Source organism: Schistocerca cancellata, chromosome 11 (genome assembly GCF_023864275.1).
Source record: "Schistocerca cancellata isolate TAMUIC-IGC-003103 chromosome 11, iqSchCanc2.1, whole genome shotgun sequence".
Lineage (NCBI taxonomy): Eukaryota > Metazoa > Arthropoda > Insecta > Orthoptera > Acrididae > Schistocerca > Schistocerca cancellata.
Window position 1 is genome coordinate 171,809,834 of NC_064636.1, and position 17,816 is coordinate 171,827,649.

At 40.1% G+C, this 17,816-nt stretch overlaps 1 protein-coding gene across 7 annotated transcripts in view; it reads right to left on the reverse strand.

Annotated features, from left to right (window-relative positions):
- The window catches only part of LOC126108955 (zinc finger protein 492-like), a 139,395-nt gene that overhangs the window by 108,629 nt on the left and 12,950 nt on the right, over positions 1-17,816 (reverse strand). For all 7 annotated transcript variants that reach the window (XM_049914339.1, XM_049914340.1, XM_049914337.1 and 4 more), the window contains one exon: positions 4,982-5,044. In XM_049914339.1, coding sequence (XP_049770296.1) covers positions 4,982-5,044 — 63 coding nt within the window. The remainder of the gene's footprint in view (positions 1-4,981; positions 5,045-17,816) is intronic.

Sequence of the window (17,816 nt, forward strand, 5' to 3'; positions counted from 1 at the left end):
AACCAAATGCTGCCCACATGCATATCGCCGTCATCAATCCTGTGCACTATATCGTTGGCGAATGTCTCTCATGCAGCAATGGTAGCGGCGCTGACGGGTTGCCGCGTTTGAATTTTGTATGGATAGAGGTGTAAACTCTGGCGCATGAGAAGATACGTGGACGTTGGTGTCATTTGGACCACAGCTGCAACACGGCAAACGGAAACCCAAGGCCGCTGTTGGATCACCTGCTGCACTAGCTGCGCGTTGCCCTCTGTGGTTGCTGTACGCGGTCGCCCTACCTTTCCAGCACGTTCATTCGTCACGTTCCCAGTCTGTTGAAATTTTTCAAACAGATCCTTTATTGTATTGCTTTTCGGTCCTTTGGTTACATTAAACCTCCGTTGAAAACTTCGTCTCGTTGCAACAACACTGTGTTCTAGGCGGTGGAATTCCAACACCAGAAAAATCCTCTGTTCTAAGGAATAAACCATGTTGTCTACAGCACACTTGCACGTTGTGAACAGCACACGCTTACAGCAGAAAGACGACGTACAGAATGGCGCACCCACAGACTGCGTTGTCTTCTATATCTTCCACATCACTTGCAGCGCCATCTGTTGTTGAAAATTGTAACTACTGTAATTTCGAAAGTTTGTCCGCCTGAAAATGTACTGTTGTCCCAAGCATATTGCAACAAACGGTGTATTTCTATCGCTGCTCGTTTAGTATTTATTGCCGTTTCAAACATACCGGTCATTTTTTAAACACCCTGTACAAAATATAAAACATGTAAGATATCATGACAACTTTCTGCTTCTCTCCAGTGTCAGTCACGGTAGTAATGTCGTGAATTATGGATGCTATGTAAGTTACAAATTTAATTATCTTACAATTGAATGTAATTGTGAATTTGTCCTAAATCTTAACAAATAAAAATAAAGATAATCGTTTTGCTTGCACCACTAAAAATCCTTCAGAAGTCACAGAGAACAACTCACGTATATGCCATTTGGGCACCTATGGTCATTGTGCTAGTACCTCAAAACTAAAGACAAATTTTCCACTATAATGAAGAGGCACAAGGAATAGCCTTTGATGTAAAAAGCAGTGACCACTTGTTTTATGTGCAGTAGAGTACAAATTCGCAGCTGGTTTACTCTCCACCACTTTTCCCAGTCAAATGGCGTAGTGATGCAGTCACACTCTTGGTACAATTATAGCTGTCGGTGAATAGCCATGCAAGCCACCAAAGTGAAGTTCACAGCAATTTCCCTCTTGTTACATCCGTATTTGTTCTTCCATGATTTTTGTGAAATCTCCTATCTGATTGGTGGACTTTCTCTGCATCCTCAATATCCAGTATCTCAAATGTATCCCTATAAAAGCAGTGGCATAACAAATTTTGTTTTTGGGCCACTCAACTGAAAGGTTATCATGGCACGTGCGTGAAAAAAACTAATTGAGTGGTACAATGTGTGCAGAACAAATACAGCACTTCTGTAGTAGCAATATTAGCAGGTGCATAAATATATTTGTGTTAATTTCCTTTTACTCTGTCTTTCTGTGTGGAAACCAATATTGTAAGCTTATCTCTATCTGCATTTAGCTTTTCCTTGTTTGTGGGAATGTGAGAGCCTTGCCCTCATTTACTAATTATGTCGTTAATCTTAACCCTGCTGTAGCTGCACTGCCATGTGACAGACAAGCATCTGTTGAAAACCTAGCTCAGAGGGCAACATCACCAGTGTGACTTAGAAGTGGCCAAAAGTACATTTGACATTCTGGCAGTGAATGTTCTCAAAACAACCGAGCCACATCTGAGAAGCAGAGTCGTTGCCAGGTAGTCAGTTTGAAAGCTACAATCTTCGGGATAACTTGGAAGTGATAAAAAGTGAACAACTGCATTATTGGCTATCACCACAGACTTAAGTGAGTATTGTGCTTAGTGATATTAGGAATATGGGGAGCGTGACTGAGTGTGTTTCAGTGCTAAGTGTACCAGTGTTGCATTTTTCAGTGCAAATAAAGTGTTTATTCGAGAATAATTTGCATGTAATTTACCTACATCATAACAATATAATAAAATGGATTGCTATGTAATAAAGAAAAAAAAAGTAGACACATCTGACGATTCCGGTCACCATTCAGCCTCAAAAACACCAGATGTAAAAGCACAACCCAGCATTTCATCGAAACTTCCACAACGAAGTTCATCGACCGATTCCTTTAAACACACAGATATTGGCAATTAATAGGATGTATTACAATAGGTATATTACTGATGATATAAAACACAAGCTTCTCACAGCTCCAAGGAAACCTGGAAAAGGTTGTCTTTCCTACTTCTGAGCACAACAAGGAAGGGCGGGTTGAACGTAAGCAAGTGCAAGATAATCATTTTAAACAGTATCCACAGCTGGTGTTCTCACAAGTTAAAAAGGGACCTCTTTGCACTAACTGTTCACTTTTTGTGAATAATAAAATGGCTGGAGGAAAGAAATCCATTATCGCCAAAAACTTGTGACTGAACCACTAACAAAGTTTGCCAAACTTGCTGATAAATATGGTGACCTTGAAACTCACTCTCAGCTCAAGTACCACATTAAAGCACCAACAGATGCAAAATTAAATCGCTACACTAGGAATGCAAACCTGATGTCATAAATCAATTAGAGAAAACAGATACCATCTTGTACCTATAATAAAAACAATCATATTTCATGGAAAGCAAAATATTCCCCTGCGTGGTCATAGAGATGATGGGAGTCTATTAGAAAACTATAATGATCGTGAAAGTATAGTGAGTAACACGGGAAACTTTAGAGCTCTTGTAAGATTTAGAATTGACGCTGGAGACTTTCAACTAAACCATCACCTTGAGACCACTAAAGCGAATGCCACTTACATATGTAAAACGATGTGTAAGGAACTTAATTCATGCTGTGAAACAGTGATGTTATCGAGATTACTGGAGGAAATCAAAGATTCTCATTATAACAGGATACTCTTTGGTGAGGCTATGGACATAGCACACACTGCCCAACTGAGTTTAGCTGCAAGATATGTTGATGGTGATGGTTAATTACACGAAAGATTTTTTAAGTTTCATTGATATCAATAAAGACAAGGATTGTAGTGGAAGACAAGCCTCAAGTGTGTTAAGATGAAGAGCGTATCGTTACTGGTGAAGTATAGGTACTACAATTCTAAGGAGAATGGAAAGCCTTTCTCTGTCCCAGGAGAACTGTGTGGGTATAGGCTGTGACAGTTGCTCAGTTAAGATGTCAGAATTGAAAGGAGCTATGACTACAATAAAAAAGAAAGCTATCAACGTGCAAGTAGCACCATGTCTAAGTTGTCAGCTCAATCTAGCTGCCTCTTGCAGCTGCGAAGTTACAAGTGTGAGAAACTCACCTGGTGCTATTGAAGTAGTAGTATCGTCCTTTACAGTGTCTAACAACACTCCCCATTTATGTAAATTGATGCCCACAGATAACCCATGTATCTACTTTGTCCCCTGAGTCATTGTGGTTGCAGGATGAAAATACTGTCTGTCCCCTTGGACATGTCCAAAACAATGGACAACACAAGCATATTTGACATGTTGAGATTAGATATGAATAAAAATTTATTTTGCAGTTGTAGTGACTCCTTCCATGACTAACTGCATAGCAGAAGTGCTGAATCATTGAAAGGCACATCAACTTTGCTAGCTTTCCCACAGATACTACTACAGAATTATGGCCTTATTTTACAGGCTGACTACATTGTGGCAGCACTGTGAATAAGCAGACTAAATAGTTTCACATGACCAGTAATTATGGGATCCATTTCCTTTCTTGCAGATGATTTTCTTTCAAGAGCCATCATACAGAATCACAAAATCATTCAAGAAGAATTTTACACCAACTAGGTATGTCTGTAGTTTTACACATATTTCCTGTGACTTTTCTTATGAACTAGAATGACCTTTGCCTTTTTCTATACATGCGACAAACCACTTTTCCATAAATGAACAATTCACATGGCAGAGAGGGGCCAGTTCAGCACCATTTTTTGTGTAACTGAATCTGCTAACTACACTTTATTGTCATGTGGATCTTTTCTGTCTGTAATCCAGTTACTCACCACATAATTTTTCAGCAAGTGATTTACATTCAATTTAACATTTGCCCATATTCCTCTATGTAAATCATACTGGAAGTAAATTATATTCACTCATTGTCTAAATGGGATGCTAACAACTACTTACCTGCTCTTTCTAAAAAATCTGTTCTCATAGCCTTCTTGAAGGCTTCATTAGCCATTGTTGCTGTGCTGGCATCATGATCAGTAACCCGTCCCTGCACTAACACCATCTATAAAGACCTGCCTGTTCATAGTTACAAGGTCTAAAGTATTTCAATTTTGTGTGCACTACTGTACTAGCAGCTTACGACAGCTTTCAGAAAACTGCTCAATAGTACTTCACAAGACCGCCTGTCCATAACACCTGCAGTGTGTCTACTCAGTAGGTTAGGATCACCTGTTTTTTCTGCACAACTTAGTGTAGATTTTCCTTGAATGTAACTGTCACAGCAGTATTACATGGCAAATAAAAACATACAATGCTGGTGTTCACATACATGGAACCATTAAGGGAACTACTCATTACAACAGGAAATCATAGCTTGAGTCTCCCGACTTGGTACCAATTTTCATATAACTTCATCAATGCAATCTTACGTAATTCTTATTTGTGCTTATAATGTAAAGAAGCAATTCTATGAACTCAGCAGCTAAATTACTTCACCTGCTCAAAGGGATATCGGTATACTATAACAAAATGTTCTATTTTACCTATTTCCTCATTTCCAACCTGTGTCATACTATAATACTGTAACTTAAAGTAAACACAGGACTGCTAAAGTGAATACACACACGATTGATAACCATCTCATTTTTTCACAACAACTCAGCGATGATTAATTTCATGTGGTCACATAAATTCTATAATTACCTCTTTATTCACACCCTCCTCCAACTCTTCTTTTATATTCATGTTGAATGGGTAAACTTGGGCCTGTGGTAAAAATAACAAACTGTAATAAATACACTTAAGCAGTCACAGTCCTTCCATATTATGTAAAATGTATCACACATATAAAGCCATATTGTCATACTTTTTAATAACTAAATAGTATTTCTGGTTAAGTGTTCTCTTTTGAGTTCGAAATTCTGAGTGACGAGTTCACCATGGTATATTTCAATGGGAGGCAGCAAAAAATTTTAAGACTAATTAATGATGACACCTTTGAAAATCCATTACAATCTTCAACTTAAGCCTTCTCCCTATGCTATTGTTTTCAATCATATTTTCTAACTTCATTATCTTCATATGCATATAATGGTAGTGAAATAAAATAAAATAACACAGCTACTACCTCAAACAATGAAATCAATGTTGTTCATATCAAATGACACAATACAGTGTACATCAACTGTGTGGGGAAGCAGAAACTGGACTGTCAAGTGGCACATCACTCATACTACTATTACGATCAGAATCATAAAATGTCTAGAACAGTTACATCAAAACCTTTCATTTCAATAAATGCTTATTTGTGATAAAACTATTTAAAAAACACACACCCTACCTTGGCACACTACTTACTACTTTTCTAACATCATTAGCTCCTTTTGGTGGGGCAAGCACGTTTCTAACAGTACAAAAAGAGTATGAGCTACAGGCTGAACCAGTCCTATTCTTTGGATTTGAACTATGGGTTTTACTTGCTGATCTCAAAAGAAGACAAAATTCTAGAAAGATTATTAATGGAGCAGCACCAGCATATCAAGACTGAAAAACCTGTAATGTTTAAGTAAGTGCTGGAATGAGAGCAAATGAAACAGTGATAGAATAGAATGAAATTCATTAAACTGATATCGACATCTGTTGAGAATGTTAGATAATTAGGAGCCAAAGAATTTTTGATTGGAAATCACCTTACTGACAGAAACATAGTAGACCATTTAACTTTAAGAAAGAGCATATCGACAAAATAATGAAGCAACATGGTGTACGCAAAGAGGATGCCTTGAAGAGAGATGCTGGGCAGGAGATAGAAAGAATACAGCAACATCATGTTTTAATTGATCTTTCTATTAATTAACTGCCTACAATAATACTAACATACTAGTACAAATAATGATAACAATGATTTTATTATTATTACTATCTGAGCCATGGCAGGCTTCCTCTTTGAATTCCTGTCCCACACCTGGTGTATGTCATTTCTTTTCCTTGGAGCTTGTGGCACCATGGGGCACAGCACAGCCGCACAGGGTACGTAAACAGTATTTGCAATTCAGCCGAAATTAACAGATTGGAGAGACTGGTAGCCCTTTAAAAGTTATGTCAATTTAATACTTGCAGGCAGAACTGTTAACAAAAGATGGAACATTGGTGAGATCTTGGCTGCCTGTATCTGCTGTTGGTTCTTTTCTGTGGAAGTCACATTATGCAAGGAGCTTTCCCATCCACACAACTGCCTGATTTGGATTGTGCTGCACGACTTAATACTTTGTGGTGTTGCCTTGGAAGGGGTTGGGGTAATGTCTAGCAACCAGACAAGCTTCTTATTGCTATTCAATTCCTCATGTTCAGCAGTGGATTCAACGATTTGGTAATCCTGAGCACTGTTTTAAGAGTGACCATGATTAGCCTTAGACCAAGTTTTTGAAGAGAATCATCTGACGAGTCCATTGATCTGTACAACTACTCTGGTCATGTGGCTGTATTAAGTGAGAATGACAGTTTTCTACTGTTGTGGCCCACTGATTTGGACCTCGACTCTTAGGGTGTGCTCACCATACTGTGGCTGTTAACATTGCCTCTGTACATCAGCTTCATGGAATGCACCACTGCCAGCTACCGATGGGCTGCCTTCACTCAAGTTATGTAAATTACTATTTGAAATGTGTACAAAAATTGTGTACATTTTGATGTTTGGGGGTTTGATGGGATGAGTGCTCTTCTTGTACATACCACTGCGCACTGTTAGAATGGCCACATGCTGATCAGCTCTATGTGAATCACCTTTGTCATATTTAGATGTCATCCAGACTTGTGAAAATATAGCTTGTAGGTAAGTAACTGGCACATTAGAGGCTCACGGGCTGGAAGAAGCAAAAGTGTGTAAAACTGTAAGTCTTACTGGGCTCTGAACGTGTTTTGTGTGTTTGTTCACTGGCCATTTGTGAGTTGAAGAGTGAAAAATTTATTCCACCTCAGGGCTAGTTACTGCTTACTAGATTTAATTGTCCGACTGTTTGTCATTTTAAAGTTGTAAATGGGGTGACCTTTCCTCACCTTTTATTTATGTACTGCTAAAAGTCTGTTCTGAGTACTAATTACTGGTTTTCCTTTTTAAATGGCATTCTTGAGCTCCTATGCATGCACATTCACTTACTGAAGCACTTACGCATCTGATACAGTATAACTCAACAGAATTTTTACCGTGTCTGAAGCCAGTTATATCAATCTGTGCACACTAACTCTCAATTAATTACTTAACTGCTCATTGGGGGCAAGATTTAAAGCAACTTGTCCTGTATGCTGAACGCAGCTCTAGAAATCAGTGCACCTGTTTACTGTTTACTTTATTAATCTATCTAGATGCACTTTGAGGTGTATTTTAATAATTTCCTTTTTCTAGTGGTCTCGAGGCAGATATAAATTGCTCTGTCTTCCAATATAGCTATTCAGTTTTAACCTTTGAGATGAGTTATGCTTCTGTGTTATCTTAAAGAGCCATCTGTCTCCAAACAATTATCTGTTCATTTGTTGAAGCATTTTCTGAGTTGCAGTTTGTGAAGCTGAATATTTTGAATGTAAAATCTAAGGACTGATGTCAGACACAGCTTTTCTTTTTCACTATGGCCTTAATTGAATTGTCACTAAACTAGGGTGGGTAACATCTTAAATTTCGAAAGTTCAGAGTGTCAATCTTAAAAAATATATCGGCTCAACCACTTTTTTACAGTGTAAAACACTAAGATTGATGCATTTCAGAAGTCGGGGCCGAGACCGGGCCACGGGGGAGGGAAGAGGCCGGGGCCGAGACCGGGCCACGGGGGAGGGAAGAGGCCGGGGCCGAGACCGGGCCACGGGCTAGGGAAGAGGCCGGGGCCGAGACCGGGCCACGGGCTAGGGAAGAGGCCGGGGCCGAGACCGGGCCACGGGCTAGGGAAGAGGCCGGGGCCGAGACCGGGCCACGGGCTAGGGAAGAGGCCGGGGCCGAGACCGGGCCACGGGCTAGGGAAGAGGCCGGGGCCGAGACCGGGCCACGGGCTAGGGAAGAGGCCGGGGCCGAGACCGGGCCACGGGCTAGGGAAGAGGCCGGGGCCGAGACCGGGCCACGGGCTAGGGAAGAGGCCGGGGCCGAGACCGGGCCACGGGCTAGGGAAGAGGCCGGGGCCGAGACCGGGCCACGGGCTAGGGAAGAGGCCGGGGCCGAGACCGGGCCACGGGCTAGGGAAGAGGCCGGGGCCGAGACCGGGCCACGGGCTAGGGAAGAGGCCGGGGCCGAGACCGGGCCACGGGGGAGGGAAGAGGCCGGGGCCGAGACCGGGCCACGGGGGAGGGAAGAGGCCGGGGCCGAGACCGGGCCACGGGGGAGGGAAGAGGCCGGGGCCGAGACCGGGCCATGGGGGAGGGAAGAGGCCGGGGCCGAGACTGGGCAAAAATGTCGGAATTTTAAAAATGTGATTGGGATAAACTGAAAGTATCAGAGGCTACAGAGAATTTCAGAGAGCGCTAGGGAACCATTGGCAAAAACATGGGAAAAAGATACAGTAGAAAATGAAAGGGTAGCTTTGAGAGATGAAGTAGTGATGGCAGCAGAGGATCGAGTAGGTAAAAAAATGAAGGTAGTTGAAATCCTTGGGTAATGGAGGAGATATTGAATTTAACAGATGAAAGGAGAAAATATAAAAAGGCAGTAAATGAATCAGGCAAGAAGGAACACAAATGTCTCAAAAATGAAATCGACAGGAAGTGCAGAATGGCTAAGCAGGGATGGCTACAGCACTAATTCAAGGATGTATAGGCATGTATGACTAGGTGTAAGATAGATACTGCCTATTGGCTTTCTGAAGAAACCTTTGCGGAAAAGGGGACCACCTGTAAGAATATCAAGAGCTCAGATGGAAAACCAATTACTAGCAAAGGGAAGGCATAGGTGAAAGAAGTATACACAGTGTCTATGCAAGGGCGATGTACTTGTGGGCAATATTACAGAAATGGGAGAGGATGTAGATGAGGATGAAATGGGAGATATGATACTGTGTTTGACAGAGCACTGAAAGACCTAAGTTGAAACAGGGCCCTGGGAGTAGACAATATCCAAAAAACTACTGATAGCCTTGGGAGAGCCAGCCTTGACAAAACTCTGCCATCTGGTGAGCAAGATGTATGAGAGAGGTGAAATACCCTCAGACTTCAAGAAAAATATAATTGCAATTAATGGGTGTGAAAATTACCAAACTATCAGTTTAATAAGTCACAGCTGCAGAATACTAACATGCATTCTTTACAGATGAATGGAAAAGCTGGTGGATGCCAACCTCAGGGAAGATCCGTTTGGATTCCATAGAAATGCTGGTATACATGAGGCAATACTGACCCTACGACTTCTCTTCGAAGATAGGTTAAGGAAAGGCAAACCTGCATTTCCAGCAATTGTAGACTTAGAGAAAGCTTTCGACAATGTTGACTGGAATACTCTTTCAAATTCTGAAGGTGGCAGTCAACAAATACAGGGAGCAAAGGGCTATTTACAATTTGTACAGAAACCAGATGGCAGTTATGAAAGTCAAGGAGCATGGAAGGGAAGCAGTGGTTGGGAACGGAGTGAGACAGGGTTTTAGCCCATCCCCAGTGTTGTTCACTCTGTATATTGAGCAAGCAATAAATGAAACAAAATAAAAATTTTCAGAAGGCATTATAATCCAGGGAGAACAAATAAAAACTTTGAGGTTTGCCGACAACATTGTAATTCTGACAGACAGCAGAGGACCTGGAAGAGCAGTTCAATAGAATGGACAGTGCCTTCAAAGGGGGACATAAGATGAGCATCAAGAAAAGCAAAACGAGGATAATGGAATGTAGTATAATTAAATCGTGTGATGATGATGGAATTAGATTAGGAAATAAGATACTTAAGGTAGTAGATGAGTTTTCCTATTTGGGTAGAAAAATAACTGATGATGGTCGAAGTAGAGAGGATATAAAATGTAGACTGGCAATGGCAAGGAAAGCATTCCTGAATAAGAGATATTTGTTGAAGTATACATTTAAGTGTCAAGAAGTCTTTTCTGAAAGTATTGGTATGGAGTGTACCCATGTATGGAAGTGAAATGTGGACGATAAATAATTTAGATGAGAACAGAAGCTTTTGAAACATGGTGCTGTAGAACAATGCTGAAGATTAGATGGGTGTATCACGTAACTAATAAGGAGATACTGAACAGAATTGGGGAGAAGAGGTATTTGTGGCAGAACTTGACTAGAAGAAGGAATCGGTTGGCAGGACACAATCTGAGTCATCACGGGATCATTGATTTAGTACTGGAAGAAAGGGCAGAGTGTAAAAATCAGAGGGATACTAAGGCATGAATACACTAAACAGATTCAGGAGGATGTGGGTTGCAGTAGTTACTCAGAGATGAAACAGCTTGCACAGGATAGAGTAGCATGGAGAGCTGCATCAATCCATTCTCAGGACTGAATATCACAACAAGAAGCGCATCCTCCCAAAGGCATGATGAAGGTATCAGGATTCATCAGACCATGCAGTGCTCTCCCATTGCGCCAACATCCAATGCCAATAGTTACATGCCTATTTCAGTTGTAGTTGTCTATGTCATGGCGTTAACACTGGCACATTCATGGGTCATCAGCTGCACAGATGCATCATTAGGAGTGTTTGGAGCATTGTGCATGCAGACACACTTTTACTCTGCCCAGCATTAATGCTGGATGTTAGTTATGCCACAGTTTTCTGCCTGTCTATTTTTACCAGTCCGCCTAGCCTATGATGTGTACCACCTGTCATGAGCGGTACTTGCCCAACCCCAATAATGTCTGGATATGGTTTCACCTGTGTTTTGCCTTGTGTTGAAGACAACTGCCACAGCACTCCTCAAATGCCCAACAAGCTGTGCAGCTTCCAAAATGCTAATCCCAAGCCTTCAGGCCATCAAAATCTGCTCTCAGTCAAACTCAGATAGATTGTGTGCATTACCTATTTTACACCCAGACAGCATGCTCACTGATACTCCATGCACCATGTGTGTGTGTGTGTGTGTGTGTGTGTGTGTGTGTGTGTGTGTGACTAGAAGACAAGGTGAGGTGCTATTCCCTGGATAAGTTTATACTGCCAGCAAATCAGTGGTTATAATGTTTTGGCTGATGTTATGGATATAGTATTATGGCTTCCAAATTGATGCTGGGCAATGCCAAGGGAACCATTCTGCAACATTTGAGGCAATTGTCAAATGCATCAAATTACTACAAGGGTGTACCAGAAAATAATGCCTCCTAAGCTTTGATTCTGTTCTTCATGTCAGTTGTCATGCATATTACTCTGTGGATGATACAACTTTGCTGACAATATGTAGCACCCTCCTGCTGGAGAGTTCTGAACTGCAGTGTGTAACGTGTGTGTGTGTTATTTAACCGTGTCAGCATGTCAGAAAACCCTCAGAAAACAGAACACAAATTCAAATAGTTCATCCACATGTGGAGCACCCTCTCCTTCAGCATGACAATGATAGACCACACACAACTTTTTTTGCACCTGCAACAGGCTGACACCTTTGATTCATTGCTGTTGATCATCCTCCAAACTGTCCCAGTTTGACCCAATTAATTTTCAACTATTCCCAAAACTGAAAGAACACCTTCAAGGACTTCAGTTTGATAGTGGTGAATTGGTGTGAGCAGAGGTGAAGCTGAGGGTCTGCCAACACAGTCAAACATTCTACAGTGATGACACCAACAACCTGGTGTCTCATTGGGAGAAAGATGTTCAGTGCCATGGTGACTATGTTTGAAATAAATATTTAAACACTAATGGCCGAGTGCACCAACCCCGGTCAAAAAGCATGATAACCAAGGTCCCGCGATCATGGTTAAAAGTAAATCGCGTTTAAAATGTTTCTGCAGTGCACCAACGTTAATCGCTGGTCAGCTAACCGTCGTCAGCCAACTGTGCATTAGACCGTGGTTAACTCTACATTGCAATGGAACGTGCCCTGGCAACGCAAAGATGTTAGTAAACAAGAAATTGCACAGATAATCGCTGGTGCCAAGTTCTATCTTTGCTGTTTTTTCTGTCGACAAGCAGAAGTGTGTTTACGTACCTCGGTACCTATTTCTGATCTGTTGGTTTCTTTTTTGGAGAATAATGGAGAATAAAAGAAGAACACCGAATTTCTCGAAGTACAAGATAGATGTACTTCTTGAACTGGTGGGTGCAAATGCATCCGTTCTTGAAAATAAGAAAACCAACGGCTGCAGCTTAAAAGAAAAACAGACAATGTGGTCCCATGTGGAGGCGCAATTTAATTCTACTCCTGGTAAGTTTACTCATAAATAAATAACTTTTCTAGTTTCATCGTAAGTGTAGGATATGGGACACACTGGCTTTTAGTTTGAAATTTAAAACTGTTATTGGCGTACCACTGAAATACGTGATAGGACTATGCACATTTACAGTTGGAATTGTTTTGTTAGTTTTAAATTTAAAATCCAATGCCATGCTACTGTTAATTAAATATTATGTGACTAACGGAAGCTTTTATGTTGAAAATTGTGAACATACGTTTCTCACTTAGCCCTGTGCCATATTCTTCATATATGCCTATACCACTTTCTTTTTAATGAACTGACATGTAAACAAAAGCCATATACAGATCTTGGATGTTTATTGCAGTTATAAGTTAAGAGCCTCAGAATGCAAAATGGACTTATGAATGCAAATAATATAAAAATTAATTTATGGTACTACAAACTACATTTATTTAATTTCAGGTGTGACAAAAAGATCCTGTGACAGGCTGAAAACCTGTTATGAAAATATGAAAAGAAGACTTCGAAAAGACCTTACAGAAGAAAAGGTGGAAGTGTATAAAACAGGTGGGGGGAAGCCTACCCAAAAAACCACGATCCATGATCGGGCTAAACTATTAGAAATTGTTGGTTCCTCAATGAAACCGTTAACAAATGCATATGATTCCGATGCACAGTTCAGCATGATTGTGGATGTTGTCAACATGGAGAGCAGTGAAGTGCAGTGCAGTGCAGTGAGAATACGCCACCTGCTTCAGTTGTCGAGTTAGCAGAGTGCACACAGCCTAGCACTTCCCACACACCTGTCGTATTATTAAGTAAAGAGACATCAAATAATGTTCTGGCGGATGTCACCCAGTTGCAATCTGTTTCACAGTCTCCTGATCAACCAAATAAAAACATTTGCACGCCAAAAAATACATGGAATCGTCGCAGGATGCCTGCAAAACCAAGGCCATCAGGTTCGGGAACAGTGATTGACAATGTGTGCAAGAAGAGAGTGGAACTGCTGGAGGCCCAATTACTCATGATGAAGGCAGAGCACCAAAAGGAGCTGAGGATAAAAAATTTAAAGATTCTGGCCCTGAAAGAAAAACTTAAGTACTGGAAGAAGAAAAATGCCAGTGACTCGTGACTTTTTTCCTGTGACAGTGAATTTTTTAAATTTTTTGTGCTATGTTGTATTTTGTCTAGTGTATTAAAGTTGTCTCTCAGTTCAAATTGTTTCTCTGTGTTTGTCCTGTTAGTGATACTGCTTCTATCCTAGTTGGTGTCTGTCTAATATCTGCTTACAGCTTATATGGTCTGAACTAAGTTTCATCCAATCACTTAAAATTACAATTATGTCATGTATAAAAACAGATTAGCAACATTGCAGTTTACACAAATAAGCTACATGTCAGTTGCAGGCCTGCAGCCATAGCGTCAGGTGCCAATTTCTACTTAAATGACTTAACAATGAGGTAGACTGTTAATGAAACAAAATAATAGTAATAAAGCATCCTTGTTACTCTAACTTTGGAATGAACATATGTGCTGTAACAGTTACATACATGAGGCCCAATGTTATCATGTTTTGCATTGTTTGTACCAGAATATCCCAACATATTAAATTATGAGGGAAAGTGCTCCAAATCATAATTTTGTGTGTGCCATTTTCCGTGCAATAATCTGCACCAGGTAATTTTTATAATGGGAACCTATATCTTTTATGACGATACAATTTGAAGTGAGGCATGTTGAGAAATACATTGCTGTGGTGGGTTCCCTTTTCTGCAAAAGTAAGCATAGCATATGTGGCTTTCCTAGCCACACCACTTGGTAATGTGTTTGGTGGAAACCTGTAACATTTATCATAACAGTATTTGTAGAGAGGCATTATTGAATAATACATTGCTAATATGGACAGTAGTGGGATTAGAATTGTGTGGCTTCTCTAGCAATATTCTGCACCTGTTAATGTTTACAATGTCAGCCCATAACTTTTATCACAGCAAAATTTGTAGCAGGATATTTTCAGAAATGCATTCCTATGATGGGTCACTGGTTTCTGCTATAGTAGTCATAGCATGTGTGGCTTTCTTAGCAATATTCTGCACCTGCTAATGTTTATGATGGCAACCCAGAACTTCTCCCACAACTGTATTTGTAGTGAGGCATTTTTCTGTGGCACTATGCAATGACAAGGAATTCCCTTCTCTACAGGTGAGCGTTAAATATGTGAAAAAACTGCATCAATATCAGTGACAGGGTGAGGGAGGGAGTTTTCAGTAATAACTTAAAGTATGACACTTTGTACTGTCAACTCACAGCATTACAGTTCTGCTTTCATATCTTCCGAAGTAGCACACTCCTTAACTAATTATTGCTCTTGCACTGATCCCCAAAGTATTAGACATTGCTGACAACATTCCATTACCTTTTGTAGCAATGAGAACTTGTTTTTGGTGGCAATTTCTAAACACAAATTTGTCTTCAATTTCATGTATTTTTTTTAATGCCATACAGTTGTGCATAATATTGTGTAAAGTGCTGCTACACACATGACTGACTAGAATTAACAACGTAATTCAATTCTTTGCACAACCTTATGGCCACACACACTTATGTTTAAGAAAATCATATTGTAAATAAAGAGTAGTGATTAATATGGAAACAATTTAACAAATAAACAATCCCAATCTTACACTTTGTTATTACACAAATGATTATTTTGTGCCCATGTGTGTACTGCATATTCACAATTTTAAGCTTATCTAGGTGATCAGACTGCATTACTAATGAGGAGAAGTGCAGTAAAATAATCTCTAAACTGTAAGGTTCTAATAATAAAGAATGTGCTCTTTTTATATTGCAAAACTGTTGGACATTCACATATTTGTTGTTACAGTAGAAAATTTAAGAGATGTTTAGGATCTATAGTGAACATAATACAGAAATATAATGGATATTTTATTCCACTCGCTTTTACTCTCACACTCTCTAAATGTAATGGAGTCATTTGTTCTCAAATTTAAGTACATACCCAGAAACTGAACATGTATATAAATAACAGAGTACAGCATTGCTTTCAAACCCAATGTGATGCAAGAAATATATCTTTAATAATGAATTAGCAACAGTTCCACACTAAAAAAAATCTCAGAAAAGCAGCAGCTGGGTAATTGTCTGTAGGCAGCACATCCTGTCCCTGGCACAACAAAACCTCAAATTTCGCATCACACACCCAGTTCAGTGAGTACTTTTATGTTCGCTAGACAGCACAAACAAAATAGATTACATGCTGAAATAATCTGAAACATTGAAAATACGGCGAAATCCCATAACTATAATCATAATTTTTCATTATGAACAATGTCTGAATTTATGTTAGATTATCGGAAATGTTCATTAATTATAGCACGGCGAACTGCTCTTCCAGGTAATGTATCATCATGATACATCTGCTGTCCAGGTAGCACTTCTTCGTTGTCTTCAATGTTGGGGCCTCTCTCATCACGTAACTGATTTAAAAGTCGAGAAATTTCAGGATCTTCTGGTGGTTCATCACTGCTTGTACTCCTCGCAATATTATGCAAGACAGCTGTACCCACAATGATTGACATTGCTTCCTGTGGATTACATCTTATTCCTACAGATAATATGGGAAATCTTCTCTTCCACATGCCATATTTTCTCTCAACAGTGTTTCTAGTTTTAATATGAGACCTGTTATACCGATGCTCTGCTTCATTTTGCGGATTTAGAAGTGGAGTTAACAAGTAGGATTTACATGCATAACCACTATCTCCCAATAAGTGACCTTGTGGTATTTCTCCGTTTTCAAATTGAGCTCTGCGAGTGCAGTTGAGAAATATGGTACTGTCGTGCACAGAGCCCGGCCATCGAGCGACAATATCCCCTACTAACAAATTGTGATCACTAATGGTTTGACAGTTAAAGGAAAAATATGATTTCCTATTGCGGAAAAGTTCAGCATTATGTCCTCCAGCAGACTGAATTCTTATATGGGTACAATCCAAGGTACCAAGAACGCCAGGAAATCGGTCCAATTGACTAAAACCATACATCACAGAGCGCACTTCTTCTCTTGTTGGAAATTTTGTAAAGCGAGGAGACAGTGATGCTATGACGTCTGATACATCACTGATGATTCGTTGTGCTGTTGTACGATGTATATTACTGTTGTCCCCAATAAGAATGTTGAATGCACCTGTTGCATATGCCCTTAAAGTAATCAAAAGTCTGTTTATCGGAGAAACAGGGTTATTCCGATCAGTAGGAAATTCTAACCTATCATTAATTTGATTTAATAACCACCACACTGTTTCTTTTGACAGACGAAATCTCTCTTCAAACTTCCTGTCACCATAATCTTCAAAAGGGTTTCCCCTTTCCACAATCACTCCAACACGATTTCGGTCACGATTTAAATGGTCAAGGTATAACAAATCTTCCTCAATGCCATCCATAACATCAAAACGCGCCGCCATCTTAATAGCGTATGCTTCCAAAACCGTGGTTATGTCGAGAAAACCGGGAAAGAGCCCCGGTTAAATATAACCGCGGTCGATTCCCTCGTTTAACTTTGATCGATGTTGGTGCACCAGGATACTGCGCTGAACAGGATTATATATCGACTTAACCGCGGTTAACTGTTAATCGAGATCGGTGCACTCGGCCATAAGAATAAAGATGTAAAATGTTAATAAAGTTTGTTTTAATTAAAATGTTTCGATAATTTTCAAATAAAAATTGTGTACCATTATTTTCCAGCACGTGCTCATGCCAAAATATACACCATTTAGAAACTAAGCTTTATTAATTTGGAAAAGAATGTGGCTTTCAACTAATATAATCTCTACATGCATCTCTTAAGGTCATAGGGAAGTTCAGTCCCACTAACACAGCACACAATGTCAGAGGTAGAAGTTACATTCTGGGAACAATTTGGATTTTTTTGTAAACATTAGGTTGTGCTACTGGTCAATTTGTTACCACATCCTTTACTTGGCTTTCACATTTCATGGCTTTGTCAGCTCACAATCACACTGCCACCTTTCAACCTAGGCTAGGCCTTGAGCTGGACTATGGATCAGTCTCTCACCACAACATATATTTCAAGGAGGGAGGGAGGTGGGGGGTCTGGCACAACATTTTGACCTTCTAGTCTTTGAATAGTTCTCAGGTTCAGGTCCAAGGTCAATGACTCTTCAAATTG